The sequence below is a fragment of the Heterodontus francisci genome, chromosome 29 (genome assembly GCF_036365525.1).
Source record: "Heterodontus francisci isolate sHetFra1 chromosome 29, sHetFra1.hap1, whole genome shotgun sequence".
Classification (NCBI taxonomy): domain Eukaryota; kingdom Metazoa; phylum Chordata; class Chondrichthyes; order Heterodontiformes; family Heterodontidae; genus Heterodontus; species Heterodontus francisci.
Genome location: NC_090399.1, coordinates 66,743,849 through 66,765,397, shown reverse-complemented (window position 1 = coordinate 66,765,397; position 21,549 = coordinate 66,743,849). Strand labels below are relative to the sequence as shown.

Sequence of the window (21,549 nt, the reverse complement as noted above, 5' to 3'; positions counted from 1 at the left end):
AGTGAGACTGGATCCTCACACAGCTCAGCACTGACCCTCCCTCCCTTCTGTAGTGAGACTGGATCCTCACACAGCCCAGCACTGACCCTCCCTCCTGTAGTGAGACTGGATCCTCACACAGCTCAGCACTGACCCTCCCTCCTGTCGTGAGACTGGATCCTCACACAGCTCAGCACTGATCCTCCCTCCTGTAGTGAGACTGGATCCTCACGCAGCTCAGCACTGACCCTCCCTCCTGTAGTGAGAATGGATCTTCACACAGCTCAGCACTGACCCTCCCTCCCTCCTGTAGTGAGACTGGATCCTCACACAGCCCAGCACTGACCCTCCCTCCTGTCGTGAGACTGGATCCTCACACAGCTCAACACTGACCCTCCCTCCCTCCACGTTGTCAGACTGGATCCTCACACAGCTCAGCACTGACCCTCCCTCCTGTAGTGAGACTGGATCCTCACACAGCTCAGCACTGACCCTCCCTCCTGTAGTGAGACTGGATCGTCACACAGTTCAGCACTGATCCTCCCTCCTGTAGTGAGACTGGATCCTCACACAGCTCAGCACTGACCCTCCCTCCTGTAGTGAGACTGGATCCTCACACAGCTCAGCACTGCCCTCCCTCCTGTAGTGAGACTGGATCGTCACACAGCTGAGCACTGACCCGCCCTCCTGCAGTGAGACTGGATCCTCACACAGCTCAGCACTGACCCTCCCTCCTGTAGTGAGACTGGATCGTCACACAGCTCAGCACTGACCCTCCCTCCCTCCTGTAGAGAGACTGGATCCTCACACAGCTCAGCACTGACCCTCCCTCCTGTAGTGAGAGTGGATCCTCGCACAGCTCAGCACTGACCCTCCCTCCTGTAGTGAAACTGGATCCTCACACAGCTCAGCACTCACTCTCCCTCCTGTAGTGAGAGTGGATCCTCACACAGCTCAGCACCGACGCTCCCTCCCTCCTGTAGTGAGACTGGATCCTCACACATCTCAGCACTGACCCTCCCTCCCTCCTGTAGTGAGACTGGATCCTGACACAGCTCAGCACTCACTCTCCCTCCTGCAGTGAGACTGGATCCTCACACAGCTCAGCACTGACCCTCCCTCCCTCCTGTCGTGAGACTGGATCCTCACACAGCTCAGCACTGACTCTCCCTCCTGCGGTGAGACTGGATCCTCACACAGCTCAGCACTGACCCTCCCTCCTGCGGTGAGACTGGATCCTCACACAGCTCAGCACTGACCCTCCCTCCTGCGGTGAGACTGGATCCTCACACAGCTCAGCACTGACTCTCCCTCCTGTAGTGAGAGTGGATCCTCACACAGCTCAGCACTGACCCTCCCTCCTGTAGTGAGACTGGATCCTCACACAGCTCAGCACTGACCCTCCCTGCTGTAGTGAGACTGGATCCTCACACAGCTCAGCACTGACCCTCCCTCCTGCAGTGAGACTGGATCCTCACACAGCTCAGCACTGACCCTCCCTCCCTCCTGGAGTGAGACTGGATCCTCACACAGCTCAGCACTGACCCTCCCTCCTGTAGTGAGACTGGATCCTCACACAGCTCAGCACTGACTCTCCCTGCCTCCTGTTGTGAGACTGGATCCTCACACAGCTCAGCACTGACCCTCCGCCCTGCAGTGAGACTGGATCCTCACACAGCTCAGCACTGACCCTCCCTCCTGTAGTGAGACTGGATCCTCACACAGCTCAGCACTGACCCTCTCTCCCTCCTGTCGTGAGACTGGATCCTCACACAGCTCAGCACTGACCCTCCCTCCCTCCTGTAGAGAGACTGGATCCTCACACAGCTCAGCACTGACCCTGCCTCCTGTAGTGAGACTTGATCCTCACACAGCTCAGCACTGACCCGCCCTCCTGTAGTGAGACTGGATCCTCACACAGCTCAGCACTGACCCTCCCTCCCTCCTGTAGTGAGACTGGATCCTCACACAGCCCAGCACTGACCCTCCCTCCTGTAGTGAGACTGGATCCTCACACAGTTCAGCACTGACCCTCCCTCCTGTAGTGAGACTGGATCCTCACACAGCTCAGCACTGATCCTCCCTCCTGTAGTGAGACTGGATCCTCACGCAGCTCAGCACTGACCCTCCCTCCTGCAGTGAGACTGGATCCTCACACAGCTCAGCACTGACCCTCCCTCCCTCCTGGAGTGAGACTGGATCCTCACACAGCTCAGCACTGACCCTCCCTCCTGTAGTGAGACTGGATCCTCACACAGCTCAGCACTGACTCTCCCTGCCTCCTGTTGTGAGACTGGATCCTCACACAGCTCAGCACTGACCCTCCGCCCTGCAGTGAGACTGGATCCTCACACAGCTCAGCACTGACCCTCCCTCCTGTAGTGAGACTGGATCCTCACACAGCTCAGCACTGACCCTCTCTCCCTCCTGTCGTGAGACTGGATCCTCACACAGCTCAGCACTGACCCTCCCTCCCTCCTGTAGAGAGACTGGATCCTCACACAGCTCAGCACTGACCCTGCCTCCTGTAGTGAGACTTGATCCTCACACAGCTCAGCACTGACCCGCCCTCCTGTAGTGAGACTGGATCCTCACACAGCTCAGCACTGACCCTCCCTCCCTCCTGTAGTGAGACTGGATCCTCACACAGCCCAGCACTGACCCTCCCTCCTGTAGTGAGACTGGATCCTCACACAGTTCAGCACTGACCCTCCCTCCTGTAGTGAGACTGGATCCTCACACAGCTCAGCACTGATCCTCCCTCCTGTAGTGAGACTGGATCCTCACGCAGCTCAGCACTGACCCTCCCTCCTGTAGTGAGAATGGATCTTCACACAGCTCAGCACTGACCCTCCCTCCCTCCTGTAGTGAGACTGGATCCTCACACTGCTCAGCACTGACCCTCCCTCCTGTAGTGAGACTGGATCCACACACAGCTCTGCACTGACCCTCCCTCGCTCCTGTAGTGAGACTGGATCCTCACACAGCTCAGCACTGACCCTCCCTCCTGTCGTGAGACTGGATCCTCACACAGCTCAACACTGACCCTCCCTCCCTCCTGTAGTCAGACTGGATCCTCACACAGCTCAGCACTGACCCTCCCTCCTGTAGTGAGACTGGATCCTCACACAGCTCAGCACTGACCCTCCCTCCTGTAGTGAGACTGGATCGTCACACAGCTCAGCACTGATCCTCCCTCCTGTAGTGAGACTGGATCCTCACACAGCTCAGCACTGACCCTCCCTCCTGTAGTGAGACTGGATCCTCACACAGCTCAGCACTGACCCTCCCTCCTGTAGTGAGACTGGATCGTCACACAGCTCAGCACTGACCCTCCCTCCTGCAGTGAGACTGGATCCTCACACAGCTCAGCACTGACCCTCCCTCCTGTAGTGAGACTGGATCGTCACACAGCTCAGCACTGACCCTCCCTCCTGCAGTGAGACTGGATCCTCACACAGCTCAGCACTGACCCTCCCTCCTGTAGTGAGACTGGATCGTCACACAGCTCAGCACTGACCCTCCCTCCTGTAGTGAGAATGGATCGTCACACAGCTCAGCACTGACCCTCCCTCCTGGAGTGAGACTGGATCCTCACACAGCTCAGCACTGACCCTCGCTCCCTCCTGGAGTGAGACTGGAACCTCACACAGCTCAGCACTGACCCTCCCTCCTGTAGTGAGACTGGATCCTCACACAGCTCAGCACTGACCCTCCCTCCTGTAGTGAGACTGGATCCTCACACAGCTCAACACTGACCCTCCCTCCCTCCTGTAGTCAGACTGGATCCTCACACAGCTCAGCACTGACCCTCCCACCAAAAGTGAGACTGGATCCTCACACAGCTCAGCACTGACCCTCCCTCCTGTAGTGAGACTGGATCGTCACACAGCTCAGCACTGACCCTCCCTGCCTCCTGTAGTGAGACTGGATCCTCACACAGCCCAGCACTGACCCTCCCTCCTGTAGTGAGACTGGATCCTCGCACAGCTCAGCACTGACCCTCCCTGCCTCCTGTAGTGAGACTGGATCCTCACACAGCCCAGCACTGACCCTCCCTCCTGTAGTGAGACTGGATCCTCACACAGCTCAGCACTGACCCTCCCTCCTGTAGTGAGACTGGATCCTCACACAGCTCAGCACTGACCCTCCCTCCTGTAGTCAGACTGGATCCTCACACAGCTCAGCACTGACCCTCCCTCTTGGAGTGAGACTGGATCCTCACACAGCTCAGCACTGACCCTCCCTCCTGTAGTGAGACTGGATCCTCACACAGCTCAGCACTGACCCTCCCTCCTGTAGTCAGACTGGATCCTCACACAGCTCAGCACTGATCCTCCCTCCTGCAGTGAAACTGGATCCTCACACAGCTCTGCACTGACCCTCCCTCCCTGCTGTCGTGAGACTGGATCCTCACGCAGCTCAGCACTGACCCTCCCTCCTGAAGTGAGAATGGATCTTCACACAGCTCAGCACTGACCCTCCCTCCTGTAGTGAGACTGGATCCTCACACAGCTCAGCACTGACCCTCCCTCCTGTAGTGAGACTGGATCCTCACACAGCTCAGCACTGACCCTCCCTCCCTCCTGTCGTGAGACTGGATCCTCACACAGCTCAGCACTGACACTCCCTCCCTCCTGTAGTGAGACTGGATCCTCACACAGCTCAGCACTGACCCTCCCTCCCTCCTGTAGAGAGACTGGATCCTCACACAGCTCAGCATTGACCCGCCCTCCTGTAGTGACACTGGATCCTCACACAGCTCAGCACTGACCCTCCCTCCCTCCTGTAGTGAGACTGGATCCTCACACAGCTCAGCACTGACCCTCCCTCCTGTAGTGAGACTGGATCCTCACACAGCTCAGCACTGACCCTCCCTCCTGTAGTCAGACTGGATCCTCACACAGCTCAGCACTGACCCTCCCTCCCTCCTGTATTGAGACTGGATCCTCACACAGCTCAGCACTGACCGTCCCTCCTGGAGTGAGACTGGATCCTCACACAGCTCAGCACTGACCCTCCCTCCTGTAGTGAGACTGGATCCTCACACAGCTCAGCACTGACCCTCCCTCCTGTAGTGAGACTGGATCCTCACACAGCTCAGCACTGACCCTCCCTCCTGTAGTGAGACTGGATCCTCACACAGCTCAGCACTGACCCTCTCTCCCTCCTGTCGTGAGACTGGATCCTCACACAGCTCAGCACTGACCCTCCCTCCCTCCTGTAGAGAGACTGGATCCTCACACAGCTCAGCACTGACCCTCCCTCCTGTAGTGAGAGTGGATCCTCGCACAGCTCAGCACTGACCCTCCCTCCTGTAGTGAAACTGGATCCTCACACAGCTCAGCACTCACTCTCCCTCCTGTAGTGAGACTGGATCCTCACACAGCTCAGCACCGACGCTCCCTCCCTCCTGTAGTGAGACTGGATCCTCACACATCTCAGCACTGACCCTCCCTCCCTCCTGTAGTGAGACTGGATCCTCACACAGCTCAGCACTCACTCTCCCTCCTGCAGTGAGACTGGATCCTCACACAGCTCAGCACTGACCCTCCCTCCCTCCTGTCGTGAGACTGGATCCTCACACAGCTCAGCACTGACTCTCCCTCCTGCGGTGAGACTGGATCCTCACACAGCTCAGCACTGACCCTCCCACCTGCGGTGAGACTGGATCCTCACACAGCTCAGCACTGACCCTCCCTCCTGCGGTGAGACTGGATCCTCACACAGCTCAGCACTGACTCTCCCTCCTGTAGTGAGAATGGATCCTCACACAGCTCAGCACTGACCCTCCCTGCTGTAGTGAGACTGGATCCTCACACAGCTCAGCACTGACCCTCCCTCCTGCAGTGAGACTGGATCCTCACACAGCTCAGCACTGACCCTCCCTCCCTCCTGGAGTGAGACTGGATCCTCACACAGCTCAGCACTGACCCTCCCTCCTGTAGTGAGACTGGATCCTCACACAGCTCAGCACTGACTCTCCCTGCCTCCTGTTGTGAGACTGGATCCTCACACAGCTCAGCACTGACCCTCCGCCCTGCAGTGAGACTGGATCCTCACACAGCTCAGCACTGACCCTCCCTCCTGTCGTGAGACTGGATCCTCACACAGCTCAGCACTGACCCTCCCTCCTGCAGTGAGACTGGATCCTCACACAGCTCAGCACTGACCCTCCCTCCTGTAGTGAGACTGGATCCTCACACAGCTGAGCACTGACCTTCTCTCCCTCCTGTCGTGAGACTGGATCCTCACACAGCTCAGCACTGACCCTCCCTCCCTCCTGTAGAGAGACTGGATCCTCACACAGCTCAGCACTGACCCTGCCTCCTGTAGTGAGACTGGATCCTCACACAGCTCAGCACTGACCCGCCCTCCTGTAGTGAGACTGGATCCTCACACAGCTCAGCACTGACCCTCCCTCCCTCCTGTAGTGAGACTGGATCCTCACACAGCCCAGCACTGACCCTCCCTCCTGTAGTGAGACTGGATCCTCACACAGTTCAGCACTGACCCTCCCTCCTGTAGTGAGACTGGATCCTCACACAGCTCAGCACTGATCCTCCCTCCTGTAGTGAGACTGGATCCTCACGCAGCTCAGCACTGACCCTCCCTCCTGTAGTGAGAATGGATCTTCACACAGCTCAGCACTGACCCTCCCTCCCTCCTGTAGTGAGACTGGATCCTCACACTGCTCAGCACTGACCCTCCCTCCTGTAGTGAGACTGGATCCTCACACAGCTCTGCACTGACCCTCCCTCGCTCCTGTAGTGAGACTGGATCCTCACACAGCTCAGCACTGACCCTCCCTCCTGTCGTGAGACTGGATCCTCACACAGCTCAACACTGACCCTCCCTCCCTCCTGTAGTCAGACTGGATCCTCACACAGCTCAGCACTGACCCTCCCTCCTGTAGTGAGACTGGATCCTCACACAGCTCAGCACTGACCCTCCCTCCTGTAGTGAGACTGGATCGTCACACAGCTCAGCACTGATCCTCCCTCCTGTAGTGAGACTGGATCCTCACACAGCTCAGCACTGACCCTCCCTCGCTCCTGTAGTGAGACTGGATCCTCACACAGCTCAGCACAGACCCTCCCTCCCTCCTGTCGTGAGACTGGATCCTCACACAGCTCAGCACTGACCCTCCGTCTTGTAGTGACACTGGATCTTCACACAGCTCAGCACTGACCCTCCCTCCCTCCTGTAGTGCGACTGGATCCTCACACAGCTCAGCACTGACCCTCCCTCCTGTAGTGAGACTGGATCCTCACACAGCCCAGCACTGACCCTCCCTCCTGTAGTGAGACTGGATCCTCACACAGCTCAGCACTGATCCTCCCTCCTGTAGTGAAGCTGGATACTCACACAGCTCAGCACTGATCCTCCCTCCTGTAGTCAGACTGGATCCTCACACAGCTCAGCACTGACTCTCCCTCCTGGAGTGAGACTGGATCCTCACACAGCTCAGCACTGACCCTCCCTCCTGTAGTGAGACTGGATCCTCACACAGCTCAGCACTGATCCTCCCTCCTGTAGTGAGACTGGATCCTCACACAGCTCAGCACTGACCCACCATCCTGTAGTGAGACTGGATCCTCACGCAGCTCAGATCTGACCCTCCCTCCTGTAGTGAGAATGGATCTTCACACAGCTCAGCACTGACCCTCCCTCCTGTAGTGAGACTGGATCCTCACACAGCTCAGCACTGACCCTCCCTCCTGTAGTGAGACTGGATCCTCACACAGCTCAGCACTGACCCTCCCTCCCTCCTGTGGTGATCCTGGATCCTCACACAGCTCAGCACAGACCCTCCCTCCCTCCTGTAGTGAGACTGGATCCTCACACAGCTCAGCACTGACCCTCCGTCTTGTAGTGAGACTGGATCCTCACACAGCTCAGCACTGACCCTCCCTGCCTCCTGTAGTGAGCCTGGATCCTCACACAGCTCAGCACTGATCCTCCCTCTTGTTGTGAGACTGGATCCTCAGAAAGCACAGCACTGACTCTCCCTCCTCTAGTGAGACTGGATCCTCACATAGCTTAGCACTGACTCTCCCTCCCTCCTGCAGTGAGACTGGATCCTCAGAAAGCTCAGCACTGACCCTCCCTCCTGTAGTGCGACTGGATCCTCACACAGCTCAGCACTGACTCTCCTTCCTGTAGTGAGACTGGATCCTCACACAGCTCAGCATTGACTCTCCCTCCTGCAATGAGACTGGATCCTCACACAGCTCAACACTGACCCTCCCTCCCTCCTGTAGTCAGACTGGATCCTCACACAGCTCAGCACTGACCCTCCCTCCTGTAGTGCGACTGGATCCTCACACAGCTCAGCACTGACCCTCCCTCCAGTAGTGAGACTGGATCCTCACACAGCTCAGCACTGACTCTCCCTCCTGTAGTGAGACTGGATCCTCACACAGCTCAGCATTGACTCTCCCTCCTGCAATGAGACTGGATCCTCACACAGCTCAACACTGACCCTCCCTCCATCCTGTAGTCAGACTGGATCCTCACACAGCTCAGCACTGACCCTCCCTCCTGTAGTGAGAGTGGATCCTCACACAGCTCAGCACTGACCCTCCCTCCTGTAATGAGACTGGATCGTCACACAGCTCAGCACTGACCCTCCCTGCTGTAGTGAGACTGGATCCTCACACAGCTCAGCACTGACCCTCCCTCCTGCAGTGAGACTGGATCCTCACACAGCTCAGCACTGACCCTCCCTCCCTCCTGGAGTGAGACTGGATCCTCACACAGCTCAGCACTGACCCTCCCTCCTGTAGTGAGACTGGATCCTCATCAGCTCAGCACTGAATCTCCCTGCCTCCTGTAGTGAGACTGGATCCTCACACAGCTCAGCACTGACCCTCCGTCCTGTAGTGAGACTGGATCCTCACACAGCTCAGCACTGACCCTCCCTCCTGTCGTGAGACTGGATCCTCACACAGCTCAGCACTGACCCTCCCTCCTGCAGTGAGATTGGATCCTCACACAGCTCAGCACTGACCCTCCCTCCTGTAGTGAGACTGGATCCTCACACAGCTCAGCACTGACCCTCCCTCCCTCCTGTCTTGAGACTGGATCCTCACACAGCTCAGCACTGACCCTCCCTCCCTCCTGTAGAGAGACTGGATCCTCACACAGCTCAGCACTGACCCTGCCTCCTGTAGTGAGACTGGATCCTCACACAGCTCAGCACTGACCCGCCCTCCTGTAGTGAGACTGGATCCTCACACAGCTCAGCACTGACCCTCCCTCCCTCCTGTAGTGAGACTGGATCCTCACACAGCCCAGCACTGACCCTCCCTCCTGTAGTGAGACTGGATCCTCACACAGCTCAGCACTGACCCTCCCTCCTGTAGTGAGACTGGATCCTCACACAGCTCAGCACTGACCCTCCTTCCTGTAGTGAGACTGGATCCTCACACAGCTCAGCATTGACCCTCCATCCTGTAGTGAGACTGGATCTTCACACAGCTCAGCACTGACCCGCCCTCCTGTAGTGAGACTGGATCCTCACACAGCTCAGCACTGACCCTCCCTCCCTCCTGTAGTGAGAATGGATCTTCACACAGCTCAGCACTGACCCTCCCTCCCTCCTGTAGTGAGACTGGATCCTCACACTGCTCAGCACTGACCCTCCCTCCTGTAGTGAGACTGGATCCTCACACAGCTCAGCACTGACCCTCCCTCGCTCCTGTAGTGAGACTGGATCCTCACACAGCTCAGCACTGACCCTCCCTCCTGTCGTGAGAGGGATCCTCACACAGCTCAACACTGACCCTCCCTCCCTCCTGTAGTCAGTCTGGATCCTCACACAGCTCAGCACTGACCCTACCTCCTGTAGTGAGACTGGATCCTCACACAGCTCAGCACTGACCCTCCCTCCTGTATTGAGACTGGATCCTCACACAGCTCAGCACTGACCCTCCCTCCTGTAGTGAGACTGGATCTCACACAGCTCAACACTGACGTTCCCTCCCTCCTGTAGTGAGACAGGATCCTCACACTGCTCAGCAGTGACCCTCCCTCCCTCCTGCAGTGAGACTGGATCCTCACACAGCTCGGCACTGACCCTCCCTCCCTCCTGTAGTGGGCCTGGATCCTCACACTGCTCAGCACTGACCCTCCCACCTGTCGTGAGACTGGATTCTCACACAGCTCAGCACTGACCCTCCCTCCCTCCTGTAGTGAGACTGGATCCTCACACAGCTCAGCACTGACCCTCCCTCCCTCCTGTAGTGAGACTGGATCCTCACACAGCTCAGCACTGACCTTCCCTCCTGTAGTGAGACTGGATACTCACACAGCTCAGCACTGACCCTCCCTCCTGTCGTGAGACTGGATCCTCACACAGCTCAGCACTGACCCTCCCTCCTGTAGTGGAGACTGGATCCTCACACAGCTCAGCACTGACCCGCTCTCCTGTAGTGAGACTGGATCCTCACACAGCTCAGCACTGACCCTCCCTCCTGTAATGAGACTGGATCGTCATACAGCTCAGCACTGACCCTCCCTCCTGTAGTGGAGACTGGATCCTCACACAGCTCAGCATTGACCCTCCCTCCTGTAGTGGAGACTGGATCCTCACACAGCTCAGCATCGACCCTCCCTCCTGTAGTGAGACTGTATCCTCACACAGCTCAGCACTGACCCTCTCTCCTGTAGTGGAGACTGGATCCTCACACAGCTCAGCACAGACCCTCCCTCCTGTAGTGAGACTGGATCCTCACAGAGCTCAGCACTGACACTCCCTCCCTCCTGGAGTCAGACTGGATCCTCACACAGCTCAGCACTGACCCTCCCTCCTGTCGTAAGACTGGATCCTCACGCAGCTCAGATCTGACCCTCCCTCCTGTAGTGAGAATGGATCTTCACACAGCTCAGCACTGACCCTCCCTCCTGTAGTGAGACTGGATCCTCACACAGCTCAGCACTGACCCTCCCTCCTGTAGTGAGACTGGATCCTCACACAGCTCAGCACTGACCCTCCCTCCTGTCGTGAGACTGGATCCTCACACAGCTCAGCACTGACCCTCCCTCCCTCCTGTGGTGATCCTGGATCCTCACACAGCTCAGCACAGTCCCTCCCTCCCTCCTTTAGTGAGCCTGGATCATTACACAGCTCAGCACTGACCCTCCCTCTTGTTGTGAGACTGGATCCTCAGACAGCTCAGCACTGACTCTCCCTCCTCTAGTGAGACTGGATCCTCACATAGCTTAGCACTGACCCTCCCTCCTGTAGTGAGACTGGATCCTCACATAGCTCAACACTGACCCTCCCTCCTGTAGTGAGACTGGATCCTCGCACAGCTCAGCACTGACCCTCCCTCCTGTAGTGAGACTGGATCCTCACATAGCTCAACACTGACCCTCCCTCCTGTAGTGAGACTGGATCCTCACACAGCTCAGCACTGACCCTCCCTCCTGTAGTGAGACTGGATCCTCACATAGCTCAACACTGACCCTCCCTCCTGTAGTGAGACTGGATCCTCACACAGCTCAGCACTGACCCTCCTTCTTGAGTGAGACTGGATCCTCACATAGCTCAACACTGACCCTCCCTCCTGTAGTGAGACTGGATCCTCACACAGCTCAGCACTGACACTCCCTCCCTCCTGGAGTCAGACTGGATCCTCACACAGCTCAGCACTGACCCTCCCTCCTGTCGTAAGACTGGATCCTCACACAGCTCAGCACTGACCCTCCCTCCTGTATTGAGACTGGATCCTCACACAGCTCAGCACTGACCCTCCCTCCTGTAGTGAGACTGGATCCTCACGCAGCTCAGATCTGACCCTCCCTCCTGTAGTGAGAATGGATCTTCACACAGCTCAGCACTGACCCTCCCTCCTGTAGTGAGACTGGATCCTCACACAGCTCAGCACTGACCCTCCCTCCTGTAGTGAGACTGGATCCTCGCACAGCTCAGCACTGACCCTCCCTCCTGTAGTGAGACTGGATCCTCACACAGCTCATCACTGACTCTCCCTCCCTCCTGTATTGAGACTGGATCCTCACACAGCTCAGCACTGATCCTCCCTCCTGTAGTGAGACTGGATCCTCACACAGCTCAGCACTGACCCTCCCTCCTGCAATGAGACTGGATCCTCACACAGCTCAGCACTGACCCTCCCTCCTGCAGTGAGACTGGATCCTCACACAGCTCAGCACTGACCCTCCCTCCCTCCTGGAGTGAGACTGGATCCTCACACAGCTCAGCACTGACCCTCCCTCCTGTAGTGAGACTGGATCCTCACACAGCTCAGCACTGACTCTCCCTGCCTCCTGTAGTGAGACTGGATCCTCACACAGCTCAGCACTGACCCTCCGTCCTGTAGAGAGACTGGATCCTCACACAGCTCAGCACTGACCCTCCCTCCTGTCGTGAGACTGGATCCTCACACAGCTCAGCACTGACCCTCCCTCCTGCAGTGAGATTGGATCCTCACACAGCTCAGCACTGACCCTCCCTCCTGTAGTGAGACTGGATCCTCACACAGCTCAGCACTGACCCTCCCTCCCTCCTGTCTTGAGACTGGATCCTCACACAGCTCAGCACTGACCCTCCCTCCCTCCTGTAGAGAGACTGGATCCTCACACAGCTCAGCACTGACCCTGCCTCCTGTAGTGAGACTGGATCCTCACACAGCTCAGCACTGACCCGCCCTCCTGTAGTGAGACTGGATCCTCACACAGCTCAGCACTGACCCTCCCTCCCTCCTGTAGTGAGACTGGATCCTCACACAGCCCAGCACTTACCCTCCCTCCTGTAGTGAGACTGGATCCTCACACAGCTCAGCACTGACCCTCCCTCCTGTCGTGAGACTGGATCCTCACACAGCTCAGCACTGACCCTCCTTCCTGTAGTGAGAATGGATCCTCACACAGCTCAGCACTGACCCTCCATCCTGTAGTGAGACTGGATCTTCACACAGCTCAGCACTGATCCTCCCTCCTGTAGTGAGACTGGATCCTCACGCAGCTCAGCACTGACCCTCCCTCCCTCCTGTAGTGAGACTGGATCCTCACACTGCTCAGCACTGACCCTCCCTCCTGTAGTGAGACTGGATCCTCACACAGCTCAGCACTGATCCTCCCTCGCTCCTGTAGTGAGACTGGATCCTCACACAGCTCAGCACTGACCCTCCCTCCTGTCGTGAGAGGGATCCTCACACAGCTCAACACTGACCCTCCCTCCCTCCTGTAGTCAGTCTGGATCCTCACACAGCTCAGCACTGACCCTCCCTCCTGTAGTGTGACTGGATCCTCACACAGCTCAGCACTGACCCTCCCTCCTGTAGTGAGACTGGATCCTCACACAGCTCAGCACTGACCGTCCCTCCTGTAGTGAGACTGGATCTCACACAGCTCAACACTGACCCTCCCTCCCTCCTGTAGTGAGACTGGATCCTCACACAGCTCAGCAGTGACCCTCCCTCCCTCCTGCAGTGAGACTGGATCCTCAGACAGCTCAGCACTGACCCTCCCTCCTGTCGTGAGACTGGATCCTCACACAGCTCAGCACTGACCCTCCCTCCCTCCTGTAGTGAGACTGGATCCTCAGACAGCTCAGCACTGACCCTCCCTCCTGTAGTGAGACTGCGTCCTCACACAGCTCAGCACTGACCCTCCCTCCCTCCTGGAGTGAGACTGGATCCTCACACAGCTCAGCACTGACCTTCCCTCCTGTAGTGAGACTGGATACTCACACAGCTCAGCACTGACCCTCCCTCCTGTCGTGAGACTGGATCCTCACACAGCTCAGCACTGACCCTCCCTCCTGTAGTGGAGACTGGATCCTCACACAGCTCAGCACTGACCCTCTCTCCTGTAGTGAGACTGGATCCTCACACAGCTCAGCACTGACCCTCCCTCCTGTACTGAGACTGGATCGTCATACAGCTCAGCACTGACCCTCCCTCCTGTAGTGGAGACTGGATCCTCACACAGCTCAGCATTGACCCTCCCTCCTGTAGTGGAGACTGGATCCTCACACAGCTCAGCATTGACACTCCCTCCTGTAGTGAGACTGGATCCTCACACAGCTCAGCACTGACCCTCTCTCCTGTAGTGGAGACTGGATCCTCACACAGCTCAGCATTGACACTCCCTCCTGTAGTGAGACTGGATCCTCACACAGCTCAGCACTGACACTCCCTCCCTCCTGGAGTTAGACTGGATCCTCACACAGCTCAGCACTGACCCTCCCTCCTGTCGTAAGACTGGATCCTCACATAGCTCAACACTGACCCTCCCTCCCTCCTGTAGTGAGACTGGATCCTCACACAGCTCAGCACTGACCCTCCCTCCCTCCTGTCGTGAGACTGGATCCTCACACAGCTCAACACTGACCCTCCCTCCCTCCTGTCGTGAGACTGGATCCTCACGCAGCTCAGTACTTACGCTCCCTGCCTCCTGGAGTCAGACTGGATCCTCACACAGCTTAGCATGACCCTCCCTCCCTGCTGCAGTGAGACTGGATCCTCACACAGCTCAGCACTGACCCTCCCTCCCTCCTGGAGTCAGACTGGATCTCCTCACAGCTCAACATTGACCCTCCCTCCCTCCTGTCGTGAGACTGGATCCTCACACAGCTCAGCTCTGACGCTCCCTCCCTCCTGGTGTCAGACTGGATCCTCACACAGCTCAGCACTGACCCTCCCTCCTGTAGTGAGACTGCATCCTCACACAGCTCAGCACTGACCCTCCCTCCCTCCTGTAGTGAGACTGGATCCTCACACAGCTCAGCACTGACCCTCCCTCCTGTAGTGAGACTGGATCTTCACACAGCTCAGCACTGACCCTCCCTCCCTCCTGTAGTGAGACTGGATCCTCACACAGCTCAGCACTGACCCTCCCTCCCTCCTGTAGTGAGACTGGATCCTCACACAGCTCAGCACTGACCCTCCCTCCTGTAGTGAGACTGGATCCTCACACAGCTCAGCACTGACCCTCCCACCTGTAGTGAGACTGGATCTCACACAGCTCAACACTGACCCTCCCTCCCTCCTGCAGTGAGACTGGATCCTCACACAGCTCAGCATTGACCCTCCCTCCTGTAGTGAGACTGGATCCTCACAAAGCTCAGCACTGACCCTCCCTCCTGTAGTGGAGACTGGATCCTCACACAGCTCAGCACTGACCCTCCCTCCCTCCTGCAGTGAGACTGGATCCTCACACAGCTCAGCACTGATCCTCCCTCCCTCCTGTAGAGAGACAGGATCCTCACACAGCTCAGCACTGACCCTCCCTCCTGTAGTGAGACTGGATCCTCACACAGCTCAGCACTGACCCGCCCTCCTGTAGTGATATTGGATCCTAACACAGCTCAGCACGGACCCTCCCTCCCTCCTGTAGTGAGACTGGATCCTCACACAGCCCAGCACTGACCCTCCCTCCTGTAGTGAGACTGGATCCTCACACAGCTCAGCACTGACCCTCTCTCCTGTAGTGAGACTGGATCCTCACACTGCTCAGCACTGACCCTCCCTCCTGTCGTGAGACTGGATCCTCACACAGCTCAGCACTGACCCTCCCTCCCTCCTGTAGTGAGACTGGATCCTCACACAGCTCAGCACTGACCCTCCCTCCTGTAGTGAGACTGCATCCTCACACAGCTCAGCACTGACCCTCCCTCCCTCCTGTAGTGAGACTGGATCCTCACGCAGCTCAGCACTGACCCTCCCTCCTGTAGTGAGACTGGATCCTCACACAGCTCAGCACTGACGCTCCCTCCTGGAGTGAGACTGGATCCTCACACAGCTCAGCACTGATCTTCCCTCCTGTAGTGAGACTGGATACTCACACAGCTCAGCACTGACCCTCCCTCCTGTCGTGAGACTGGATCCTCACACAGCTCAGCACTGACCCTCCCTCCTGTAGTGGAGACTGGATCCTCACACAGCTCAGCACTGACCCTCTCTCCTGTAGTGAGACTGGATCCTCACACTGCTCAGCACTGACCCTCCCTCCTGTCGTGAGACTGGATCCTCACACAGCTCAGCACTGACCCTCCCTCCCTCCTGTAGTGAGACTGGATCCTCACACAGCTCAGCACTGACCCTCCCTCCTGTAGTGAGACTGCATCCTCACACAGCTCAGCACTGACCCTCCCTCCCTCCTGTAGTGAGACTGCATCCTCACGCAGCTCAGCACTGACCCTCCCTCCTGTAGTGAGGCTGGATCCTCGCACAGCTCAGCACTGACCCTCCCTCCCTCCTGTAGTGAGACTGGATCCTCACGCAGCTCAGCACTGACCCTCCCTCCTGTAGTGAGACTGGATCCTCACACAGCTCAGCACTGACCTTCCCTCCTGTAGTGAGACTGGATACTCACACAGCTCAGCACTGACCCTCCCTCCTGTCGTGAGACTGGATCCTCACACAGCTCAGCACTGACCCTCCCTCCTGTAGTGGAGACTGGATCCTCACACAGCTCAGAGCTGACCCTCTCTCCTGTAGTGAGACTGGATCCTCACACAGCTCAGCACTGACCCTCCCTCCTGTACTGAGACTGGATCCTCACACAGCTCAGCACCGACCCTCCCTCCTGTAGTGGAGACTGGATCCTCACACAGCTCAGCATTGACCCTCCCTCCTGTAGTGAGACTGGATCCTCACAAAGCTCAGCACTGACCCTCCCTCCTGTAGTGGAGACTGGATCCTCACACAGCTCAGCACTGACCCTCCCTCCCTCCTGCAGTGAGACTGGATCCTCACACAGCTCAGCACTGATCCTCCCTCCCTCCTGTAGAGAGACAGGATCCTCACACAGCTCAGCACTGACCCTCCCTCCTGTAGTGAGACTGGATCCTCACACAGCTCAGCACTGACCCGCCCTCCTGTAGTGATATTGGATCCTAACACAGCTCAGCACGGACCCTCCCTCCCTCCTGTAGTGAGACTGGATCCTCACACAGCCCAGCACTGACCCTCCCTCCTGTAGTGAGACTGGATCCTCACACAGCTCAGCACTGACGCTCCCTCCCTCCTGGAGTCAGACTGGATCCTGACACAGCTTAGCATGACCCTCCCTCCCTCCTGCAGTGAGACTGGATCCTCACACAGCTCAGCACTGACGCTCCCTCCCTCCTGGAGTCAGACTGGATCCTCACACAGCTCAGCACTGACCCTCCCTCCCTCATGTAGTGAGACTGGATCCTCACACTACTCAGCACTGACCCTCCCTCCCTCCTGTAGTGCGACTGGATCCTCACACAGCTCAGCACTGACCCTCCCTCCTGTAGTGAGACTGCATCCTCACACAGCTCAGCACTGACCCTCCCTCCCTCCTGTAGTGAGACTGGATCCTCACACAGCTCAGCACTGACCCTCCCTCCTGTAGTGAGACTGGATCTTCACACAGCTCAGCACTGACCCTCCCTCCCTCCTGTAGAGAGACTGGATCCTCACACAGCTCAGCACTGACCCTCCCTCCTGTAGTGAGACTGGATCCTCACACAGCTCAGCACTGACCCGCCCTCCTGTAGTGAGACTGGATCCTCACACAGCTCAGCACGGACCCTCCCTCCCTCCTGTAGTGAGACTGGATCCTCACACAGCCCAGGACTGACCCTCCCTCCTGTAGTGGAGACTGGATCCTCACACAGCTCAACACTGACCCTCCCTCCTGCGGTGAGACTGGATCCTCACACAGCTCAGCACTGACCGTCCCTCCTGTAGTGAGACTGGATCCTCACACAGCTCAGCACTGACCCTCCCTCCATCCTGTAGTGAGACTGGATCCGGACACAGCTCAGCACTGACCCTCCCTCCTGTCGTGAGAATTGATCCTCACACAGCTCAGCACTGACCCTCCATCCTGTAGTGAGACTGGATCCTCACACAGCTCAGCACTGACCCTCCCTCCTGTAGTGAGACTGGATCCTCACACAGCTCAGCACTGACCCTCCCTCCTGCAGTGAGACTGAATCCTCCCACAGCTCAGCACTGACCCTCCCTCCCTCCAGTAGTGATACTGGATCCTCACACAGCTCAGCACTGACCCTCCCTCCCTCCTGTAGTGAGACTGGATCCTCACACAGCTCAGCACTGACCCTCCCTCCCTCCTGTATTGAGACTGGATCCTCACACAGCTCAGCACTGACCCTCCCTCCTGTAGTGAGACTGGATCCTCACACAGCTCAGCACTGACCCTCCCTCCTGTAGTGGGACTGGATCCTCACACAGCTCAGCAATGGGCCTCCCTCCTGTAGTGAGACTGGATCCTCACACAGCTCAGCACTGACCCTCCCTCCTGTAGTGAGACTGGATCCTCACACAGCTCAGCACTGACGCTCCCTCCTGGAGTGAGACTGGATCCTCACACAGCTCAGCACTGATCTTCCCTCCTGTAGTGAGACTGGATACTCACACAGCTCAGCACTGACCCTCCCTCCTGTCGTGAGACTGGATCCTCACACAGCTCAGCACTGACCCTCCCTCCTGTAGTGGAGACTGGATCCTCACACAGCTCAGCACAGACCCTCTCTCCTGTAGTGAGACTGGATCCTCACACTGCTCAGCACTGACCCTCCCTCCTGTCGTGAGACTGGATCCTCACACAGCTCAGCACTGACCCTCCCTCCCTCCTGTAGTGAGACTGGATCCTCACACAGCTCAGCACTGACCCTCCCTCCTGTAGTGAGACTGCATCCTCACACAGCTCAGCACTGACCCTCCCTCCCTCCTGTAGTGAGACTGGATCCTCACGCAGCTCAGCACTGACCCTCCCTCCTGTAGTGAGACTGGATCCTCACACAGCTCAGCACTGACCCTCCCTCCTGTAGTGAGACTGCATCCTCACACAGCTCAGCACTGACCCTCCCTCCCTCCTGTAGTGAGACTGGATCCTCACGCAGCTCAGCACTGACCCTCCCTCCTGTAGTGAGGCTGGATCCTCACACAGCTCAGCACTGACCCTCCCTCCCTCCTGTAGTGAGACTGGATCCTCACGCAGCTCAGCACTGACCCTCCCTCCTGTAGTGAGACTGGATCCTCACACAGCTCAGCACTGACCTTCCCTCCTGTAGTGAGACTGGATACTCACACAGCTCAGCACTGACCCTCCCTCCTGTCGTGAGACTGGATCCTCACACAGCTCAGCACTGACCCTCCCTCCTGTAGTGGAGACTGGATCCTCACACAGCTCAGAGCTGACACTCTCTCCTGTAGTGAGACTGGATCCTCACACAGCTCAGCACTGACCCTCCCTCCTGTACTGAGACTGGATCCTCACACAGCTCAACACTGACCCTCCCTCCTGCGGTGAGACTGGATCCTCACACAGCTCAGCACTGACCGTCCCTCCTGTAGTGAGACTGGATCCTCACACAGCTCAGCACTGACCCTCCCTCCTGTAGTGAGACTGGATCCTCACACTGCTCTGCACTGACCCTCCCTCCTGTAGTGAGACTGGATCCTCACACAGCTCAGCACTGACCCTCCCTCCTGTAGTGAGACTGGATCCTCACACAGCTCAGCACTGACCCTCCCTCCTGTCGTGAGACTGGATCCTCACACAGCTCAGCACGGACCCTCCCTCCTGTAGTGAGACTGGATCCTCACACAGCTCAGCCCTGACCCTCCCTCCTGTAGTGAGACTGGATCCTCACACAGCTCAGCACGGACCCTCCCTCCTGTAGTGAGACTGGATCCTCACGCAGCTCAGCACTGACCCTCCCTCCCTCCTGTAGTGAGACTGGATCCTCTCACTGTGGGAGAAAGACTTACCATAAAACACCACCATCTTCTCCTTCAGCCCGCTGTGATCCACCTCACAGGAGAACTTGGCCTGGTCCTCGGGATCAACATCAGTCCATTTGTGGGTCTGGTAGGTGCCATCGTGATTGGGAAGGATCCCGTCGGAGAGAGATTCATCGAGGGAAACCCCATCTCTGCGCAGAGTCACCTCGATGGCTTGAGGGTAAAACCCAGTGGTGACACAGGACAGTCGGTTACTATCACCGCGACGGGTAAAGGACACGGAGGGAGCAACTGAGACAGAGAGAGAGGAGTTAGTCCAGTAATCCAGAGAAACAGACTCGCCCTCTCTCGGTCCATCCCACTCCCCTCACCCGCCCGCCTCAGTTACCCCCCTCAATCACTCACTCGCTCACTCTCAGTTCCCCCTCCACTCGCTCACTCTCCAGTTCCCCCCTCACTCACTCACTCTCAGTTCCCACCTCACTCACTCGCTCACTCAGTGCCCCCTCCACTCGCTCACTCTCAGTTACCCCTCCACTCGCTCACTCTCATTTCCCCCCTCACTCGTTCACTGTCTCTCAGTTCCCCCTCACTCGTTGTCTTGCTCTCAGTACCCCCCTCATTCGTTCCCTCTCTCTCAGTTCCCCCCTCACTGGTTCACTCGCTCTCAGTTCCCCTCTCACTCGTTCTCTCGCTCTTAGTTCCCCCCTCACTCGCTCTCAGTTCCCCCCTCATTCGTTCCCTCTCTCTCAGTAACCCCCTCATTCGTTCCCTCTCTCTCAGTTCCCCCCTCACTCATTCCCTCTCTCTCAGTTCCCCCTCACTCATTTACTCGCTCTCAGTACCCCCCTCATTCGTTCCCTCTCTCTCAGTTCCCCCCTCACTCATTCCCTCTCTCTCAGTTCCCCCCTCACTCGTTTACTCGCTCTCAGCTCCCCCCTCACTCGTTCCCTCTCTCTCAGTAACCCCCTCATTCGTTCCCTCTCTCTCAGTTCCCCCCTCACTCATTCCCTCTCTCTCAGTTCCCCCCTCACTCGTTCCCTCGCTCTCAGTTCCCCTCTCACTCTCTCCCTCGCTCTCAGTTCCCCTCTCACTCGTTCCCTCTCTCTCAATTCCCCCCTCAGTAATTCGCTCACTCTCATTTCCCCTCTCACTCGCTCCCTCGCTCTCAGTTCCCCCCCTCACTCGTTCCTTCTCTCTCAATTCCCCCCTCAGTAATTCGCTCACTCTCAGTTCCCCTCTCACTCGCTCCCTCGCTCTCAGTTCCCCCCCTCACTCGTTCCTTCTCTCTCAATTCCCCCCTCAGTAATTCGCTCACTCTCAGTTCCCCTCTCACTCGCTCCCTCGCTCTCAGTTCCCCCTCTCACTCGTTCCCTCTCTCTCAATTCCCCCCACACTCGTTCCTTCTCTCTCAATTCCCCCCTCAGTAATTCGCTCACTCTCAGTTCCCCTCTCACTCGCTTCCTCGCTCTCAGTTCCCCCTCTCACTCGTTCCCTCTCTCTCAATTCCCCCCTCACTCGTTCCTTCTCTCTCAATTCCCCCCTCAGTAATTCGCTCACTCTCAGTTGCCCCCTCACTCATTCGCTCGCTGTCAGTTCCCCCCACACTCGTTCGCTCGCTCTCAGTTCCCCCGTCACTCGTTCACTCACTCTCAGTTCCCCCCTCAATCGTTCTCTCGCTCTCAGTTCCTCCCTCACTCGTTCGCCCGCTCTCAGTTCCCCCCTCACTCGCTCAATCAGTTCCCCCTCCAATCGCTCACTCTCAGTTCCCCCTCCACTCGCTCAATCTCAGTTCCCCCATCACTCACTCGCTCACTCTCAGTTCCCCCCTCACTCACTCGCACACTCTCAGTTCCCC

The 21,549-nt window shown here is 57.7% G+C and overlaps 1 protein-coding gene across 1 annotated transcript in view; it reads right to left on the bottom strand.

The window, feature by feature from the left end:
* LOC137345671 (class I histocompatibility antigen, F10 alpha chain-like) overlaps positions 1-21,549 on the bottom strand; it is a 115,591-nt gene that overhangs the window by 49,898 nt on the left and 44,144 nt on the right. The window contains exon 4 of the mRNA XM_068008934.1: positions 19,719-19,982. Coding sequence (XP_067865035.1) covers positions 19,719-19,982 — 264 coding nt within the window. The remainder of the gene's footprint in view (positions 1-19,718; positions 19,983-21,549) is intronic.